This window comes from Artemia sp. Qi Xiang Cuo, chromosome 3 (genome assembly GCF_049724085.1).
Source record: "Artemia sp. Qi Xiang Cuo chromosome 3, ASM4972408v1, whole genome shotgun sequence".
NCBI lineage: Eukaryota > Metazoa > Arthropoda > Branchiopoda > Anostraca > Artemiidae > Artemia > Artemia sp. Qi Xiang Cuo.
The window spans coordinates 50,865,793-50,886,980 of NC_142796.1; the positions used below are offsets into that span (position 1 = coordinate 50,865,793).

The 21,188-nt window shown below is 37.4% G+C and overlaps 3 protein-coding genes across 4 annotated transcripts in view; 1 reads left to right on the top strand and 2 right to left on the bottom strand.

Moving 5' to 3' along the window:
* Positions 1 to 360: 360 nt before the first annotated feature.
* Atg5 (autophagy protein 5) lies at positions 361 to 19,627 on the bottom strand. Its single transcript, XM_089086098.1, has 2 exons — positions 19,493 to 19,627; positions 361 to 1,220 (listed from the first exon to the last, which is right to left on the bottom strand). Exon 2 carries the CDS (start codon positions 1,217 to 1,219, stop codon positions 413 to 415), a length of 807 nt encoding a protein of 268 aa, XP_088942224.1. The 5' UTR covers position 1,220; positions 19,493 to 19,627; the 3' UTR covers positions 361 to 412.
* MED31 (mediator complex subunit 31) overlaps positions 1,094 to 21,188 on the bottom strand; it is an 83,013-nt gene continuing 62,918 nt past the window's right edge. Inside the window, exons 4-5 of one of the 2 annotated variants that reach the window (XM_089086100.1) lie at positions 19,493 to 19,750; positions 1,094 to 1,220 (exon numbers count right to left, since the gene is read on the bottom strand). In XM_089086100.1, the coding sequence (XP_088942226.1) occupies positions 19,498 to 19,750 (253 nt within the window). In that variant the 3' untranslated portion in view covers positions 1,094 to 1,220; positions 19,493 to 19,497. Of the gene's footprint in view, positions 1,221 to 15,554; positions 17,014 to 19,492; positions 19,751 to 21,188 lie in introns of those variants that run through there. The other variant, XM_089086099.1, reaches the window with a different exon arrangement.
* Positions 3,381 to 4,743, top strand: LOC148954246 (protein CFDP2-like). Its single transcript, XM_089086209.1, has 2 exons — positions 3,381 to 3,447; positions 4,295 to 4,743. Exons 1-2 carry the CDS (start codon positions 3,381 to 3,383, stop codon positions 4,741 to 4,743), a joined length of 516 nt encoding a protein of 171 aa, XP_088942335.1.

A 21,188-nucleotide genomic window follows, 5' to 3' on the forward strand; every position in this document is an offset into this window, starting at 1 on the left:
AAAAACCAGTCTGGTTGAAAAACATGGAGTTGAAACAAAGTTGTGTGGGGAATCCCCGTTCGTACTGCTCACTTTTTTGCAATGTGTAGGAACCAGTGGGGAGTCCCCGCTCGTTTGGAAAGGTACCAAGGAAAGGCAAGCCCCCCTACCCAGTAAAGGGTTAGTTTCATCTTTTCCTGAATTGAAAAAACGTTCATTCTTTAGTTCATTTTTGGAAGAAACAAAAACATTATGATTCTTTAAAAAAATTTCAATTTTTTTCGATAAATCTCGGAATATATGGTAAAGAGGTAAAGGTTTGTATCTTAGAATGTATTTAGATTAGAAGACAATCAAGAATTACTGAATAATACATAAAAGATGAAAACAAATTTATTAAATCATCGAAAATGTTTACAGACAGCAGACAATATCAAACTGGCATAAGAACAATATGCAAGAAACTATCAGCATAACTCATATGTTCACTAAGCCATTGTAACGGCATTTCCTGAGGAATGAAAATACCATGCAATACCACTTTAAAATCTCGCGCTAATTTTGGATCGCACTCATCAAGAAGATTTTTTAATGTATTCACCACACCTTCTGAATTATATGGTTTCATCTGAAATTGTATAAACGGCTTATCACCTCTGTCGGAAGTATAGAGACGGAAAGGTATGAATTTAAAGCCTTCAGGAGTTGATTCCATTAGCTTTTTATTGATTGTCCAAAACTGATCAAATTTATCATGTAGTATGCCACTAAACATTTGAGTCAAATCACGTTTCTGCATACAATTCACTTTATAATTCAAACGGCGTTTTAATAAATCAGCTTCTTTTAAGCAATTCACCCAAAAACTTTCCACAGTCTCTTTACTAGGGCAGTGGATAATTTCTTTTGGAACACTTCCAAAATGGACAGTAATCGCCCATGGAAGTTGACCTTCTTCATTTCTAACTAAATCATACAAAACTCCTATAGGATAATGCCATTTTAATGGTGTTCCTTCACAATCAAACCACATGTCTGCGTTGTGAAATTCAGTGTCAACAAAATGTAAGAAAGTCCTTCGAACTTTTTCAGTAACTAATGGGAAGTAAGACATAGGTGGAAGCATTAGATATACCGACTCGGGCTTTGTTGGAGTTGTTACTTCTTCGGAAGCCAAAGTCAAACAAGCAGCAATCTTTGCATCCCATAACCGACGAAGTGTCTCTCGATCTTCTGCCATTCTGAAATACAAAAATTGGCTAAAAAGAATTAACATCCATGAACACGAGTGCACATGGTTGGAAACAATACTACTACTACTAACGTCTCACTGCAGCACGAAACCGCCTGAGGCTAACACAGCTACACACGCTCCTCCACCCCAATCTATTCAACACCCCCTCTTTATACCCTCCAAGGAAGTTCTCATTTCCCTTAAATCTTTCCTTATGACATCCACCCACCCCAACCGGGGACGGTTGTCATCCTGGCAATATTTTTGTCATCCTCAGATTCGTGGACTATATTCTTAAACTCAACAGACTCTATCGGTTCGTCTGTTGACTTTCCTGCACAATTGTCGGTTCAAAAGATACTTAAAAGTTCCTGTTTAGTCCTAAATATGAACTATGCCCTTGTAACGAAATTAAAAAAAAAATGAAGCTTTTAATGCAAAATTGCTTCTGCCATCGCTTGGACATAACTGTCGCAGTTTGGATATCTTTGTTGGAGCAGCCCTAAACGTATTTTCTCCACAAAAAGAAGACAGAAAAAAAAGAAAAAGAATGGACTGGTAGTTACTAAGTCAGAAAACAAAAATTTTTTTTTGGTTTTCACCTCCTCTAAAAGTTCTGACTATTGATTTGGTTTTCAAGATACTTAGAGGTTTCTGTCCTAATTTACTTTAAACCAACCAGCAATTCAGGAACACCTGTGGTCATCCAGCGGCTGTCCGGAAAATCATTAAACATCCAGCGGCCAAGGGAAATCTGTAAACGCCAGGTCAAACGCCTGTCTTGTTGAAAATTTGATATATCCCCCTTTCTCACTTATAACAGTAGTTATAAAATGGAACTTTTGATAAAAAAAAAATTGGTTTTGCAGTTTGCAAATTGCTGTTGAAGGGACAAAAAACATGTTTATTTTTTTATTGTTTTTTTTTTGTTTGGGGGGGGGGAGCCTCCGTAGAAACAACTGGTAGTTAACAAGTGAGAATACCCAACCACCACCAAAAAAATAATAAAAACGGCTTTTTACTTCCTGTAAAAGTTCTGACTTATTGGTTTCTATTGATTCTTAAGATGCTGCTTAAAACAGCGAAATACCCCCTTAAATTTTAAAAAATACATTTTGCCCCCCCAAAATTTTAATGAATTGGCACCCCTTACTGTTACCAAATACTATAATAAGCCTATCAATAATTAGGCTATGAAATAGTCCAAGACTAGGCATCCCATGTCATACAAGTCTTTGAATAGATGTTTTCCTTGATCGCTTTGCTAATTTAGGCAAATTATCTTATCCATAATAATAACAGCTAATAACAACAAATAACAGTTCCTGGTAACGAACTGTAAGTAAGGAGCGACACGACTCAATAAAAACGAAACTCTAAAAACCAGAATTTTAAGTTTCTGTTTCACATTTTTAGGTTATTTTTCAATGTTCTGTTTTTCAGTCACTATTTATATATCAATATATTTATTTTCATGTTAAACCTAGCTCGGCCAGTTCACTTCAAGCCAAACAACGTTTTTTTTTCTAAACAAAAAAATTCTTTACATTAAACAGTTTTATATAAATCATATAATCATTCTATAAATTAAGATGTGTTTCATATGTACACCTCATATCAGTTGACTTTAAATGTTGGTAATATTAAACTGAGAAGCGGTTTATGGCCAGAGTTGCCAAGTTTTTAGTCCATGAATGTGTCCCCTGAGCATCCAAAAATGTATATCCATTTTGAAACCTAAAAACTACAGGCTATTCTTTTTTTTGCCAGTTGTATTATTGACCAAAAGACGCTTTCTAATCCCTTTCAAAATGGCCAGTTAACATCAAATATAACAAAAACGAAAAATATCCATATAAAACATTCACACAAAATGACAAAGTGAAATCATGAATCTCGTATAAACACGTAAATCGTTGGGTAAAATTCTTTCAAAATTTGGATGCTAAAAAAAAAAGAAAAAAAGAGCACTATTTGGGTGAAAAGTGGCATTTTTTTTTACCAAAATATATATCCTGTTGGGAAATGGTTTGTTGTATGTTATAGATTTACAGAATGTGCCCCTTTTTTTGCACTTTCAAGTCCCAAATTTGTAAAATGTGTCACTTTTTTTCCCCTTTTATGTCATTGTGTCCCGGGACATGGTAATGTGTCCTTTTGACACAAAATGCGTCCAGTTACTAACCCTGTTTTTGGCATCCGGAGCTTTAAGATGTCAGATACAACCTTTAGGCGTTAGTAACATCTAAATGGGTTGCTGTCAATCCTAAAAGTCGTATCTGTCTAAGCTGTTCTCAAAGGGTTCAGCATAATTGTTCAACTACACTTTGATCATACTAAGTAATCATACTAAACACTTTCTAGTAGTTATTTCAAAAGTTTAAAATGTTAGATACCACCTTTAGACGAGACAGCAATGATAAGTGAAATTTATAGATTTCAGCTATTTGAGGACAAGGGTCTTGTATTTACCCCCTCTTTGAGCTTTTTAACCTTTTTAATTTATTTGAATTCTACTTCTTTTATTTGTTTTTATCTTTTTGACATGCTATGACTTACGTATACATTTATATATTTTTTTTACCAATCTTATCAAACGACGTTTTAGATTAATATTCAATGCATAATTATCGATTCAGTGCTAATATATTCTTCCATAAATATTATATGAATTTTGTTTTAAATCATTTCGTCCTGTTTATTTTAGTTAAACTAAACTTCTTTTGGAGGTAATGATGCTCGTCCGGAGTTAGTTCCCATGCAAATTGGCGCATGAAGAACGACCTCCACGTGCCTCTGGATACCTGGCTAGCCACCAGAGAACCAAATGCATCTAGGGACGGTTGGGTTGGCAGCCCTCCTCCTGAAACTTCTATTGCTACGAATGGAACCAAAAATTCAGCCTCGGATATATCATCTCAAACCCCGTATCGACCTCGGACCGCCCAAGGACGATCCCCTCTGAACATTGTTGACCAAGGTGGCACCAATGTGGCCACCTGGAACGTCCTGACACTGAACCAACCCGGTTCGAAGCTTCTTTTAGCAAAAGAACTAAAACAAAATATAAAGTCATAATAGCTGGAGTCACCGAATCACACCTCCCTGGACATGGTGAAGAGGACATAGGTGAAGGACGCACATTGCTGTGGTCTGGCGGTAGCCAAAGAAGAGGAAGTGTTAGCCTAGTATTGAACAGTGCTGCACGTAGGGCCCCCCTGTCACTCAAACCAGTATCGCCTAGACTCCTGTCCGCAAGACTGGATGGGAAGCACGTCAAAATAACTGCCATTACGTGCTATGCCCCCACAAACGACGCCGATGAAGAAGACAAAGACGATTTTTATAACCTGCTTAGTTTTGAACTATCTTCTGTACCTCCCTATGACTACCTCCACCTCCTAGGAGACATGAATGCAAGTATTTCAAACGACTCAGGCCTGTGGGATCTCACTGTTGGACCTGTTACAGTGGATAGCCTAAACGATAATGGAGAGAGGCTGCTGAATTGTTGTCTGGCCCAAATCTAACGATTGCGAACACATGGTTCCAGAGACCAAATATAGCCAAGTACACCTGGTATAGCAATGATGGATCAACAAAGAAGATGCTCGACTACATCATCGTACGTCGACAATGGCTGTCGTCTGTCCAGAATTGCCGCACCTACCGTGGCGCCGAGCTCGGGAACACCAACCACCAGCTGGTAGCAGCCAAAATTAAGCTCCGCCTCAACGCTAGGAAGAACAGCCAGTCTTCTCGGAAAATTGATGCCGGTCGTATCCAACAGGACCCCGCTCTGGCTGAGCGGTACCATGTGGAGATATCCAACAGATTTGAGGTCCTCGGCCACTGCGATGAGGATGAAGTTGCATGGAAGTTCTTCAAAGAGAACATTTTTGCGGCAGCAACTGACGTTGTTGGAATGAGGCAACAGAAGAAAAAGGACTGGATCAGTAATCACTCCCTTGCCATCATAGAGCTCAGGCGAGAAGGACGTCTTGGCGGGGACATGGCTACATACAGACTGCTAAACAAAGAGCGCAATTCCATGTTGCATAAAGACCGCAAGGCTTTTATTGACAGCAAGGTATCCGAACTGCAAGAGGCCGCCAAGAACAAGGACAGTGGAGCCACCTACAAGATTCTTCAGGTCAGCACACTCAAACTACGCCATACCTTCGAAGCGCTAGCGGTGAGAATATCTACGACCAATCACAATGCCTCCGCCAGTGGGAGGACCACTTTGAGAAACTACTCAACTCAGATCCACCAGACCAGACGGACCATGAGCTAGCAGCTGCTGCGGCTACTACCATACCTGCTCCTGATGGTCCTAAATTTACAGCGGAGGAGATAAAAGCTGCCACCCGCAAGCTAAAGAATAACAAAGCGCCAGGAATATGTGGCCTAACATCGGAATTCCTTAAAAATGGGGGTCCAGCCATGATCCTCTGGCTACAAATGCTGTTTAACCTTGTGTGGCACTCTGAAAAAATCCCCTTAGACTGGAACAAGGGCCTACTTGTGCCGATCTACAAGAGGAAGGGGAGCAAAGCAGAATGTATCAATTATCGTGGCATAACTTTACTCTCAGTTCCTGGAAAGCTCTTTGCTATGCTGCTTCTCAAACGGGCAACAAGATACCTCCATGCCCTCCGTCACCCCCAGCAAGCTGGCTTCATGCCAGGCAGGTCCACAACCGAGCAAATCCATACCATTAGACAGCTAGTAAAGAAAACTCTTGAATATAAAAGGAAGACGTACATTGCCTTTGTCGATTTTTGATCTGCCTTCGACACTGTCGATAGGCAGTCACTATGGCTAATCCTCCAGTCTGCTGGCGTACCCACGAAAATAGTCCGTCTCCTCAAAGAGCTGTATAATAACACTGAAAGCGCGGTGATCGTAAATGGACGGCCTTCTGGATATTTCAAAATTAAAAATGGTGTCCGGCAAGGATGTGCCGCTGCACCTGAGCTTTTTAACTGTGTAATAGACCACATGCTGAATAAAATACAGCAGGTGCAGCCGTTTGGCATAGGCTTTTCTGGAAGAGTTCTTTAAGACGTCGAGTTTGCCGACGACGTAGCGCTAATATGCGAAAACTTTAGTGACCTCAAAACTACACTGGAAACACTGGCCTCTGCCGCTGAGAAATTCGGTCTGAAAATAAATTGGTCGAAGACCAAGATAATGCCCGTTGAGAAAACGCCGTCCAAACCCCTGTCATCTGTGGAAATTTGTGGCCAGACTGTAAAGGTAGTCAAGCAGTTTACCTACCTTGGTTCAATTGTCTGCTCAAACGGAAGCCTAGATGCCGAAATATCAGCAAGAGCGGCAAAAGCAAACTCTGTCTTCGGTCGCCTTCTAAAAACAGTCTTCCATAAACCCCAGATCAGCCGTCTCACCAAAGCACGAATATATTCTGCCTCGGTTGCCAGCGTTATGCTCTATTCTGCTGAGACTTGGTCGCTGACTCAGACACAGACGCTGAAGGTAGATGCCATCCAGACGAAACATCTCCGAAAAATCGAACGCTCCCGATGGCCCGACAGGGTACGAAATTCAGAAATCCTCGGGTCCTTCAAACTCCCACCCCTGTCCGAGCAGCTTGAATCTCGCTCGCTGCGTTAGTAGGGTCATCTGCTCCGTCTGTCTGCCCAAACACCCGCCCGGCTCATCTTCGATTCCGACCCAGCTGCAAATGGCTGGAGGCGTCCTATGGGAAGACTACGTACCATATGGGTGAACGTCTTCCGTGATCGGCTCGCCTCCAGAAACATCAACCCGGCTGAAGTGACAACCCTCGCCCTGAACCGACCACTCTGGAGAAAACTGACGGCGCTGACGACTGGTTCCCTCTACGCTGGCGACGCTGCCGAGCAAGAGCTTTAAGTAAGTAAGTAAAAGTAAACTTCTTCTAAATTTATTAGCCGTATTTTTGTTGTTACATTTTTATTACTTTGGCTCCAAAATGAAAATTCAGCCCACCCGGGCTTATGATAGTCATTTTTTCTTTTTTAAGAATAATTTTAGGCACTTGTTACCCCCCAACGAAGGAAAGACGGATTTGAATCGCTTAAAATTTCGTGATTTGTCATCTAAACTATTCGAAAGTCTTTGGACTTATCTCCATGGTGAATGGACAGCAGTATTATTGCAGTGTATTGGGTAATTCCCGAAGCCACACCGAAAACTGAAAGGTTCGGTGAATAATTCGAAAACTCATGGCACACCACCGAAAATATATCGGCGCACTTGGCACCCATTGAAAGAAGAAAGTGAAGTGAAGACACAGTGAAGAAGAAAGACAGGAATCTCAACTTGGAAGCAACAAATAGTAGCCTACTTACTAACTAAAAATAGTTGGTGCATCATTTAGCGAGTTCAGTTTATTGTTCACCAGTCAATGATGACTACACCTACTTTGAGTAAACTAAACCTAAACTGCTCTGTTTATCTGTTAGTGTTTTATAGACTTATTTGTCAAAGCTTTCTGTTTATTTATCTTTCTTTCTTTTTTTAAGTTTTGACCCTTTTATGTTTGCTTTGCTTAGCCTGGTTATTCTTTGGGGAGCTTCAGATGAAAAAAAGACTCAACTCTGATAGTTGTTGGTTCGGAAAATTACTTTTACAAAGCTTGTTTAAAGCAAGCTGAAACAAGAAAGAATCTGGGACACATCTGAAGGCTACCCATAAATCAGATGGAGATATCCTGAGACACCTGAAAACTGAGTACAAAGAAACTAGTATAGTAGAAAACTAAGCAGATCCACTTAGCTCTTTTCATAGCTCTACCAGATCTAATGCAAGCATGAGCAAGGAAGCTCAAGGGTTTCTAGGATGTGATAATGCTCTTCTCTGTAGTCTGGATGCCTACCTTATGGACTTGTAAATGGAACTGGCTTTGACGACTTTTGCCGTAACATGATATTGTGGCTGATCCCAGCGATTTACCTAGTGACAGGAACATAGCCACGAATTGTCTTCAGGATCTTTATAGCGTATAAATCAAAGCTCATAAGCAACACAGCTGCTCTTGCTCACGACATATGAGTTGATTCATTATGGGATCTTTCTGAATACTAATTTTTCTGAATAGCAATTTAAAAGTACGAAGTACAGCTCTAAGTACTACGTGCTTCACGACAGATCGTCATGGAGCTGAAAACACGCGTAAGGACTGTCGTGCAACTTCTAAGCTCTTTAATATTTCTGGGAAAAATTTAACCATTTTCATCACAAAAGATTAAAACGTGGTTAAACTTTGTTATAGGGACAGCAAGGAATCAAAGTCTCGGGACTGTGTTGCCTATGGGCTTCCCAATAGTTGATTTTATAGCTCAAGGTTCTGATATTGAAGGAAAGGTCAAGAAAGCTAGGTTGATTGTAAAGACCCTTACAAAGATGGATGCGAACCTTAGCGGAGAGATAGGATTTCAACGCAAAAAAGGTCTTCCTTTTTGAAACATTTAGCGATATAGATTAAGTTCAAGATATTGATGCCTAGTTGCTAATTTTTTAAGTTTCTGACGTGTTACCCCCCTAGGATGCGAATACATTAACAGCATAGGTAGTTGAAACGCAATTTGCCCACAAGGTAGAATACCACCTTTTTTTTATTTAGAATAATATTTAGAATGAAGCTCTCTATCCAACTGTTCTGTGCAAGATAGGAAGAACAGACCTTGTTTCAGATGCTGAGTGAGATTTGCAATCAGTTCTCCGGTTTTATGTCAACAAGCTATTGAGGGAGAATATTGTACTATTTTGAACTTTGAACTATACTACTGAGGTCTCCTGAAGATAGAACTTAAGAAGAAGTTGGTGGAATTAACTGTATTAGATTTCTGAAAGAGAAAATGAGGAGTCAATTTCACTTTCCTCGAGACGATCTAACGGTCTCAGCTGCGATTGTGGAAACTAATTTATTCAACAACCGAGAAATTGACGACCATTGGTCTATTACGCGTGAACCACTGACAAGAAATTATTTCTTATTTTAAATGATGAAGATGCTTACGTCCAAAACCTACATCAAATTCCCCCGTCCCCTCCCCAAAGATCAAATACCTATTCTCAGCTTCCATGCTCTAATATTAGATAAGATCCGGGGACTTCAAAATTTCTTTTTCATAAGAACAGGGCAGAGCCCAGGAAGAAGAAGAAGCGGAAAGTACAAATGTTCTACATATTGATAAATCACCAGCTGGATACTCACGTATTGATTCTTTTTCTGAGAGTGGAAGCTTCAAATCTACCCAAATCAAATCTTTTAAGAAATGAAAATGTATCGAGCTAACTGCAGTACGTTGTCGTTTCAAAATAATGAGTTTGTTAGGCTAGAATCACATTTTCGCCAGTGTCGCCACGTACAAACGTGAAAACAAACAAGTGAAACTGATTCGTTAAAGATGATAGTACTACACTTATCAGAGGCAACGCTGTAGCGTTGCCTATAGTAAAGGCCATACAGCTCCAATGTTTTATTATGAATTTATTATTATTATTTTTTTCCCAGAGGCACTTCATATGGAAGGGGTCGTCGTAGAAACTTCAAATGGGGCTCATTCGATTGAAAATCGAGAGTTCTAGTGCCCTTTTTAATAGTCGAAAATGATTGGAGGGCAACTTGCCCCCCCCCCACACCCATCATTCCCCCAAACACATCCAATCAAAATTTTGAGATAGCCATTTTGTTCAGCGTAGTTGATTTTAACATAGAAAACATGTTTTTGAGGAGGACACTCCTCCACAACCCTCAGGGCAAGGGTTTTAAGTTATGCCCTGGGGGCATAAATTGTTTTTATAGAAGGCGTTGTCATAGAAACTTCAAAACAGGCTCATTCGATTGGATATTCAAAGGGCTAGTGCCCTTTTTAATAGTCGAAAGTGATTGGAGGGCAACTAGCCCCCCTCCCACCCCCATCATTCCCACAAACACATCCAGTGGAAATTTTTAAAGAGCCATTTTGTTCGGCGTAGTTAATTTCAGGAGAGAATATATGGTTTTAAGGAGGACACTCCCCCACAACCCTCAGGGGAAGGGTTTTAAGTTACGCTCTGAGGGCGTTTAGGGTTTTTCTTGAAGGTTTTGTCATAGAAACTTCAAAAAAGGCTTATTCGATTGGAAGTTCAAAGAGCTAGTGCCCTTTTTAGTAGTCGAAAGTGATTGGAGTGCAATTAGCCGCCCCTCCCCCCCCCGCCCCCCTTTTGCCCAAACACACCCAATCAAAATTTTTAGATAGCCATTTTGGTCAACGAAGTTTTAAGTTCTGAAAATTAGGTCTTTGAGGATGACAACTCCCCCACAGCCCTCTCGGCAAGGGCTGTAAGTTATGCCCTGGGGGCATATACAGTTTTGTAAAGACAATCATGTTGTAGTAACTTCATAAAGGGCTATTTTGATTTGAAATTTAAGTGGCTAGCTCCTTTTTTAATAATCGAAACTAATTCTTAGCCAACTGACACCCCTTCCACGCTCACCATTTCCCCAAACACATCCAATCAAAATTTTTGTATTGCTATTTTGTTCAACGTAGTTGAAAGTTCTGGAAATTATACGTTTGAGCAGGACACTCCCCTTACAGTCTTCAGGGGCAAGGGTTGTAAGTTATGCCCTGGGGGCATATACGGTTCTTATGGAAGGATTATTCGCATAAACTGCAGAGGAGACTCATTTGATTGGAAATTGAAATCTCTAGCTCACTTTTTAAGCGTCAAAATATATTAGAGAGAACCAGCTTCCCCCCCAAACCCTTTTTTCCCAAATTCATGCAATAAAAATTTTAAGATAGCTGTTTTGTTAAAAACAGTTCAACGATTACACAATAAAAAATCCCGTGTGGACAAAGTCCACCAGGGACCTAGGGTAGGCGTTGCAAGTTATGCCCTGTGGGAAAATAAAGATATCATGGAAGGTGTACTCGTAATAACTTCAAAGGGGGATCACTAGATGGGAAATTGAAAGTTATAGTTTATTTTCAAAGAGTCAAAAGAGATTGGAGGGCACCTAGCCCCCCCCCTCCCCGCCCTTTTTTCCTCAAACCCATCCGATAAGAACTTTGAGATAGTTTTTTTAAGTAGTTAAAAGACCATATAACTAAAGCTCAGAGGTAGAAACATCGCCCTAAGGTCTGTTGACAGGAGTTTCACATTATTCCCGTGGGGAATATATGGTTCTTATTGAAGAAACGATCGTTAAAATTCAGGGATGGCTCTTTTCATTGGAAATTGAAAGCTCTACTTAAGTTTTTTCGAGTCAAAAGAGATTGGAGGGCAACTAGCTCCCCCAAGCCCATTTTTCCCCAAATGCATCCAATAAACATTTTCAGATAGGCATTAAGTTAAAAATTTCACAAAAGTAAATTAACAAAAACTCAGGTGTCGTCACAACCCCACAGGGCCCGGGGGCAGGCGTTGTAAGTTATGCCCTGGGGCATATATTGTTCGTATGAAAGGGATGCTCGTATAAACTTCAGAGAAGGCTCATTTGATTGGATATTGAAAGTTCAAGCTCACTTTTTAATTGTCAAAATAGATCCGAGGGCAGCTATACCCCAACCCATCTGATGAAAATTTTGAGATAGAAATCTTGTTAAAAATAGTTCAAAAGTCGGATAAGAAAAAATCTGGTGTCAATAGAACCCCCCAGTGCACAGGGGAAGGCGTTCTACGTTATGCCCAAAGGGCATGTATGGTTCTTATGAAAGGGATGCTCGTATAAACTTCATTGAAGTCTCACTTGATTGGAAATTGAAAGTTCTAGTTCACTTTTTAAGAGTCAAGAGAGTTAAACTAGCCCCCCCCCCCACGCTCTTTTTTCCCAAAACCCGTCCCCTAAAAATTTTGAGATAGCCAGTGTTTTGGAAATTGTTCAAAAATTAGATAACAAAAACACCCCCCAGAGCCCGGGGGATAGGCGTTGTAAGTGTTGTCCTGGGGGCGTTTATGGTTCTTATGAAAACGATGCTCGTATAAACTTCAGAGAGGGCTCGTTTGATTGGAAATTAAAAGTTCTAGTTCAATTTTTAAGAGTCAAAAGATATCCGAGGGCAACTAGTCCCCCCCCCGCACCCATACCTTTTTTTCCCAAAGCCTATCTGATAAAATTTTCATAATAGCCATTTCATTAAAAATAGTTCAAAGGTCAGATAAAAAAAACTCCTGCGTCAACGCGACCCCCCCAGGGCCTGGAGGCAGGCGTTATGAGTATTGCTCTAGGGGCTTATATGGTTCTTATGGAAGGGATGCTCGTATTAACTTTGGAGAGGGCGAATTTGATTTGAAATTGAAAGTTCTTGTTCACTTTATAAGAGTCAAAAGAGATCGGAGGGCAACTAGCCCCCCTCCTCCACGCCCCAAATGCATCAGATAAAAATTTTGAGACAGACATTTTCTTAAAAATAGTTCAACATTTTGATAGCAAAAATCTCCAGGTGTCAATACAGCCCCCTAGGGCCACGGGGTAGGCGTTGTAAGTTATGCCCTGGGGCATACATGGTTGTTATGGAAGAGATGTCCGTATAAAATTCCTAGAGGGCGCATTTGATTGGAAATTGAAAGTTGTAATTCATTTTTTAAGAGTCAAAAGTGATTGGAGGGCAGCTAGCCTCCCCTCACACTCCATTTATTTTTTTCCCAGAGGCAAATCATCTAGAAGGGGTCATCGTATAAACTTCAAAGGGGGCTCATTCGATAGGAAATCGAGAGTACTACTGCCCTTTTTAAAGATTCAAAAGTGACCAGAGGGCAACTGGCCCCCCAAGCCCCTTTTCCCCAAATACATCTGATAAAAAATTTGAGGTAGCCATTTTGTTAAGAATAGTTGAAAAATCTTGTAGCAAAAGCACCTTTACATACGTTCATTTTGTTAAAAATGGTTCAAAGTTCAAATATGAGAAATCCCTTTATCAACACCCCCCCCCAGGGCCATGGAAGGCGGTGTAAGTATTGCTTTGGGGGCATATATGGTTCTTATGGAAGGTATGCTCATATAAACTTAAGAGAGGGTTGATTTCAAGAGGAATTCAAAGTTTTAACTCATTTTCTTAGAGTGAAAAAGATTAGGTAACGACTAACCCTTTCCGCCTTCCATGCTGGTAGGCGCATCGGATGAACAAAATGATCTGATAAAACAGCTAGGTGATTGTTGTTTCAAAAATAGTTCAAACCTCTTAAATTAAAACTCGAGGGTCAACAAACCTCCCCAGGGCCCAGGGATAGGCGTTGTAATTTTTAGTCTGGGGATATATATGGTTCTTATAAAAGGGCTACTCGTATAAACTTCAAAGAGGGCTCATTTGATTGAAAATAAAAAGCTCTAGTTTAACTTTAAAGGTTCAAAAGACACCAAAGCTTAATTTAGTCCCCCCACGCCCTTTTTCCCCAAATCCATCCGATAAATACTTTAAGATAGCAATTTTGTTAAAAATAGTTCAAACATCAGATAATAAAAACTCCAAGGTTGACACAAACCCATTTTTCACTTTGATATTGTTGCTTTGATATCAGTTTTGATACTTTGATGAATATTTGATATTTTTTTTTAAGTTTGATTTTGAAACAAGGGATTTTTAAAAACTTGAAATTTTTTGCAATAAAAAACGAAATAAAATTCATTAAAAAAACTTTCCGAAAAATAAGTTTTTCAAAGAAAAGTAAAGGCCATTTTAAGCTTAAGCACAGCAGATACAAATATCTTTTAGAATTCAAACTCAAAACGACCAAAAATTACTATTAAAGAATAAATGAAAACCCAAAACGAACAGATATTAAATGAACAATCATAGCAAAAACACTCAACAAGTAATAATATAAATGAATAAATAAATCTTAAAGCGAGTAATGCGTAAATTGAATATGAACATCAAGTTTAAAATGAAAAAAAATATGTTTCTATTGAAGTATAAATGAAACTTAAAATGAACAGAAGATACGTAAATAATCAATGCAAACAAGCATACAATAGATATTAATGTAAATGAATAAATAAATGTTGAAACGGTGAAACTCAAATTGAATATGCAAATCGAGCTTCAAACAAACAAAGATCACCACAAACAAAAGTTCGCGTATGACCTCCTTCTCCCATTGTAGAAGTCTAAAGCCTATTGCGTCAATGACACTTTACTGAAAACCGATTTTATAACAAAAGTATTCCCTTTCACTTAATATTGAAAATAAACATTAAAATTATAGAAAAATTTTGAAGGGGTGGGCTTTCAGCAATTAATATCATTATACATAAAATATTCAGTTTAATTAATTAGCTCTTTTTAAAGTTGTTAAAGACGAATATAGTTAACCTACAGACCAGTGTTTGGATACTGCCTCCTTTCCTAACTGTAAATAAAAACCAAAAGCCTACAGCGTCATTGGCGCTTAACTGAAAACGGATTATATTACAAATATTTTCTTTTCCAGTTCTTTGAACTGAGAAAAGAAAATTTTGAAATAAAATACATACAATGAAAATAAAATACAATTAGAGTGAAATAAATTCTTGAACTGATGGATCTTTCAACAATTAATATCATTATTCATCAAATATTCAATTTGATGTTGTTTACGTATATTTCCCAATACTGTTCAAAACGCATATAGTTTTCAATATAGCGCCAATGACGCAGTAGGTTTTAGACTTTGACGATGAAAGAAGATGATAATACCTAAGCTCATAGGTGTAGTGATTTTTGTTTGTTTCAAGTTTGATTTGCATATTCGATTTAAGTTACACTCTTTTACAGATATATTCATCGACTAACATTAATATCCATTGTATGGGTTTTTGCAAAGATGTTTTATTTAATTTCTATTTGTTTTAAGTTTCATTTATACTTCGATAGGAAAATATTTTTTCTCGTTTTAAGCTTGATATTCATATTCAATCTGAGCATTACTCGCTTTAAGATCTATTTATTCATTTATATTAATACTTGTTGTATGTTTTTGCCTTGGTAATTTTCAACCGACATGATAGTTACGATCCCCAGAATAATGACCAATGTAACATCCATCAGCCTTTTTGGACTTATATCAAAGACATAAGAATTCACACGTATATCATTTTTTTTATTTATAGGCATACGGACCATAATTAGCACGAACACTTTTCAAATGATTACCACTACTAGGGGAAAACGTTGCAAAGGAGTAAAAGTTATAAGAACCATGTGTTAATGAGGGGACAAATGAGCTTTAAAATCCACAATGTTTTGAAAAAAATTAAGTTTATTTAATTACTTTATGTTTTATTATATTATGTTTTATATTGAAGAAAATAATTACAATAAAAATAGCGGTTAAAATAAAGAAATACTTTTTGATATACTTAAAAAATTCGCCACATCCTAAAACAGGTACTTTCTATGTAGAATCATTTGACCTACAACCATATCGAACAAGAAAGTAAAAACCATTAAAATAGTGATTTCAGTTAAAAATACTAGTATTTTATTATGTATTAGGTACCAAGTATAATTTTTTTAGAAAGTGCGAAGTGCAACGATGCCATACTGATAAAAAGAAGAAAGCAAAAAAAAAAAAATGCACCCTTTTCAAATAAGCAACCCTAAGGCAGAGGTCCAGAGAAAATCCTAAGAGAAATAGTACATCAAATAGGGAGAGATGAGTTTACATAGCAAATGTAAAATAAAGCCTGTAAAATAGGGTCATAGTGCAATGAGCAACATAACCAGAATAAAAACAGACATACCAAATGCATTACAGGAAGGTGAATTTGGAATTGCTATACTGTTTAATTGGACAGATGCATACAGAAACGTCAAAGACAAAAAGTTAGTGGAGGTTATGAGTTATCAAGGTTTCCGTCCAGTAATGATCTCTTACATAGGCGACTTATTATGGGATCGTTCATTTTCAAGTACAGATTAATGAAATGCTGTCTGCAAGAGTACGAGTTGAAGAGGGTCTCCAATAAGGAACTGTCATAAATTCTCTCCTATCTATACAGTGTAATTCAGAACTAAGGCTTAGGAGTCAGTAAAAAAATGGAGAATTTTCCGATGATCTACTGGTATAGAACTGACATAAGAACATAAATTTCTTCCAGCACATCCTTCAGGAAGATATAGATGATTTTAGTGTTGTAAATAGTAACACTAGTCATAGTAAAATTGGATATTTTACGTATTTTGCCGTAATCTGATGGACCCCCACAAAATTGGTGAGATACCCATTTTATCTATTTAACTATTCTACTTATTTTACCGGTATTTTATGTGTTTTACCGATATCTTACATATATTACAGTGCCTTGTAGTTAACATTGTGCAAAACTCTCCAAATGCTGGAAGAAACAGGTCTAGATATGATATTGTTATTTTACTACAGACACAGCAGGGCAAAAAAAAAAGTAATATAATTGTTAATTGCACTCGTTAATTTCGTTTCGAAGTGTTTATGATTGAGTGATAAATTGGTATTCAACTAAGCCTTCTCTTACAGCACATCACCTCATTTACATTTGCTTATTCTCTTTTAATGAATAGTTTATTTAATCTTTCTACTCAAAAAAAAAAATACAGAAAGAAATATCATTTGTTCTGTGGGTCTGTAGCAATGTTACCCAGTCTAAAGCCAAGAGCACATGTAGCCTTTTTCAGCGCCGATTCGGTAAATCAGTGTCGATTTGCAAAGGAAACGGCGCCGATTTGAGCTTGAAAAATTTTCCAGTTGTCGGTGCCGATTTGCAAAAACAGCGCTGAATTTCATCATGATCATAAAAAAAGAAATCCTCAATCGTTTCCTTCTCTTCAGTATGAACATCGAAAGATCTGAATAATAATAATTAAATTTTTAATAATGAAAGAATTTAAAATTTACTTAAGATTTTGTAATGAAATAAATATTTGAAAATAATATAAATTTTAATAATAAAAGAACTTAACAATAATATTAAAACAACTAAACAATATGTTGAGATCTATCTTGCAACTATTTATAAGCTGCAGTAGACAAATGGTGTCCGTATCCATTATTTTTAGTTTTGAAAGTCTTCCACAAAGGGCATTCTTTTCTACCACTATCGTTTGCCCACTGAGCTGTTGAAAGCAGTGCCCAAAAAAGCTATGTGTGTTCTAGGCTTAAGGCCCCAGACAAAATGGGTGTTCTATACCGAGCCTTTTTTTTCGTGTTGCTACTCTAGCGCGGACACACTAGGCGGTAAATATTCTATCGTTGCAACGTTGGTTGATCATAATAGATAATAAGCTTTTTTTTGTGTTTTCAATAAAAACAATTGAAAAAGACAATTTGCTCCCCACCCCCACACACATTGGAAAATACATTGTACGTCCATCCTCTATATTCGTAAGAATTAATTACACAGTTAGAGACAGTAGACTGTAGATTATCTTAAGCCACACACAGAATTTTATTTCAGGTAATATTCCAACATTTAAAAATTATAACTAGCTCTACTTTAAAACACTCTATTGTTCTGATACACTTTGTTAAGTCAGACGGCCTTTTAGCCCCAGACACACTTGGTGTTTTTTACCAAGCGTTTCTTAGGTGTGTAGGATAGTATTGCGATGGAAACATTGAGCAGAAAAAAAAACACACTTGTCAAAACAAACGTCAACAGCAGCAATGCAGCCGTCTACTGTCAAAACAATTAACGAAGGGCAAAATAAACGATCGTTTACTTTGAAGCCTATGCCAAGATGGAAGCGGGACGAAATGGAAAAAGACACACTCGGCGTTTCTTTTTTTTTTTTTTTTTTTTTTGTTTTTTTTTATTAACTGCTGATGAATGAATGTGTTTGCAGAGGATACATCATAAAAAAGAAATAAATTGGAAGCCATAAATAATTTTTTTTTTCCTGGGAAGGGAGAGGAATATTATAAAAAAAAAGAAAAAAAAGCTGAATAATTTGATTAGGGAGTGTCCAGAAATTCAAAGAAGTGTGAGGTGATTGGGCCCAGATTATCCTTGCCTTCGACCCTAAGCAAATCAAAGTCTATTTATTATAAATAAATAAATAAAATGCGTATTAATCAAATTTATGAGCCCTTAACTAAATAGTATTTTAACAAAACTTGAATCCCTTTACGTTAAGAAAATAATTACCTAATGGTTTTCAAAATAGAGGAGGGGTATTACCTTCTTAAGCCTAGGAAAATCAAAATCTTTAAAAATTTCCATTAAAAGCTGAAAAAAGTAGACGAAAAAAATGCTCAACTGGTCTTCAAGCTACAGGGCAACTCTAAAACAGCAATTTTATCCTATATTTTCTAGGGAATGCTTTATTTTAGCTTATCTTATCAATTTTACCAGTTTTACTGACTGTGTTTTTATTTTATGGTAATTTTACAACAGTAAGATGGTGTATGCCTCTTTTCAAAAGCTTCTGAACTGCCTATTTCTGTGCCAAAAATCAAAGGAATTGTGTTACATAACAAACAAACAACCTTTCCTAAACTCTTAAGGATAGAAAATAGTGCAATAGTTTATGAGCCATCAGTTGTTCTACTTTTCAGTCACCAAATAATTCAGAGCTGCAACATCCATTTCACATTAATACTTGGTATTGCTGAAACAGTTAGCAACAACCCCTTTGAAGCAATCAATTCTTTTATCTAAATTCGCTATCAATGGCGTCAATTCATGAAAAATGAGGAGTGGTGGCGGCATAATCTAGAGAGGGGGGACGATTTTGTGTGTGTGTTTTTTTTTGTTTTTTTTAATTTATTCAATGAAAATACCCAAAGAACAGTTAATTTTCAATAAAAATACCAGAAACAAGAATTTTTCTAAATCTAAGGGCGGATCAAAATCCAGGGGGAGGGGACATATGTCTAAATCCAATTTATATCACTGTTTTCTATGCATTATTAGCTACTATGCATAAATTTTTACCTTTTACTGATAAATACATTCCATAATAGACTATATTTACCAACTATGAGAACTAGTGTCGTTAATAATTATTAATGACAAAATTATAATTCTCGCTAACATTTGGAAATATCTTTGAATCTTTGATCTCAGGTTTCCTTATGCAGCATAAAACAGTTACCGAAAGGTGTTTCCCTTGAACACAATGCTGTATCCAGGGAGTGGGGGGAGGGGTACCAGGTTTAGAACCCCCCCCCCCAAAAAAAAAAATCTGACTCAGAGGAAAAGTAACAAAAATGCAAGCAAACACATTTTTGATGCGTTTCATAAACCCCCCCCCCCAAAAAAAAAATCCTGGATATGGCAAACTGTAACAAAATCAGAAACTTTTCCTCTAAAAACTAGTCTCTTACATACATTACTGAGAGGATTTCAAAACACCATTCATTTGACTTGAGCTAGTTTCTCCCTCTTGTTGTGGTTGTCTTTCCCCCAAATTTTGAATTGCTTTTTCTTGTTGAGTTTGAAGAAGGCGGGTCCTGCGTCGAGTATAGTGTTGCCAGAGAAGCACTTGCTGTTCGTCAATGAACTTCGCTTGATGAGCATGAACTATTTGCTTCCGAAATGATTCGTGTTGGAGGAGATCAAGGAGGGACAAGCACATAGGATACCTTCAAAATATAAATTGAAAAATTAAAAATAAAAGTAACTGAAGTAAAATTAAGAAATATTAATGACCTTGATTAATTCAAGTAGTTAATTAAAATTTAATATTTTAAGTAGTTAAACAGACTGTAATGATCCTAAAACTTCACACAACAACGCTTAAATCATTAGCTATTTCAAATAACAACAAAATTAAAAATATTTTGTCCCCATGGAGGCATAAATAGGTCTATTCATACCTGAAAACTGCGATTTTGTAAGATTTTCTTTTGGCTGTTTCAAAATAATGAACTTTTTAGGGTAGTGTCACATTTCCTCCAGTGTTGCCATGATAAACAATGAAAATAAACAAGCAAAACTAATCATTTAAATTTAATAGCGCTTTCGTCCGTAAACATAGAAACATTAGCAATGTGTTGATTCCAGAAGATCCAGTACACCTTCAAAGGAAAACTGCCACTTTTTAAGCTGTAAGGTGCCACATGTTTTTAGCTTATTTTTTTGCTGATTTTTCACCTAAATTCTTTATATATATATATACATATATATATATATATATATATATATATATATATATATATATATATATATATATATACATATAGCGCCCGCTACTACCAAAAACTGCATAACTGCGTATGGAGGTCTACTTAATGAAGATTCAATTCAAACTTTTTCTAATTTTTAAAATATATTTGGTTGTGTACCTTTTTGACCTAACCAATATATGCATTCACGCTTAATTTTCAGTGTCCTTTGTATTTTAAGCTAGGTTTGATCTTGACCCCCCCCCCCCAAAAAAAAATGACTGGACTGCAATCTACCAAAGACACAACTAGAAACCTAGATGCTAGTCCACACCACATTTAATTGAGAACCAATAAGCCCTTCAGATGTTTGCGGATGACTACAATATGGCTCAGAACGCAGACCAAGCACAGACGGTCGAAACCAAAACTATACTCACTGGCTACGTCTGACTCAAAAAAGCACAACTACGATATCAATTATTAGTTTTGACTTATTTTATGTGAAATCCGACAAGACATTTGGTAAAGGTTCTAATGACTTGAATTTAGGGACCGCTCTTTCCTCCCATAACAATCAGACTGATCCCTAATTTTCGAAAGGTCGCCGTTAGGATGTGTTTTGTAACCTCTCATCGCGTTTGGCTGAAATCCAAAAGTCAATTGTGGCGGCCATCCTGATGACAAGAATCTAAATGTTGGAGCGGCTTCGGATCACAAAAAAGTAGCGTTTAAATCAGCGCTCTCTTTCCATCAGCTTTGGTTGAAATCCGAAAAGCATTTCCGTTATATACTGTGATGACAAGAATGTTGGGATCCCCGCACCCAAGCTTTTTTATCATGTAAACTAAATCAGGTAGATACCCCCAACGGCCAACAGGAATAACTAGACACTTGCTTTTACTCCCCACTAAGT

Coding starts and splice junctions, on each gene's coding strand:
- Atg5 (XM_089086098.1), bottom strand. CDS start 1,219: ATGGCAGAAGATCGAGAGACACTTCGTCGGTTATGGGATGCAAAGATT.
- LOC148954246 (XM_089086209.1), top strand. CDS start 3,381: ATGCGTCCAGTTACTAACCCTGTTTTTGGCATCCGGAGCTTTAAGATG. Junction 3,448..4,294: donor GTCAGATACAACCTTTAGGC/GTTAGTAACATC, acceptor AAGTCATAATAG/CTGGAGTCACCGAATCACAC.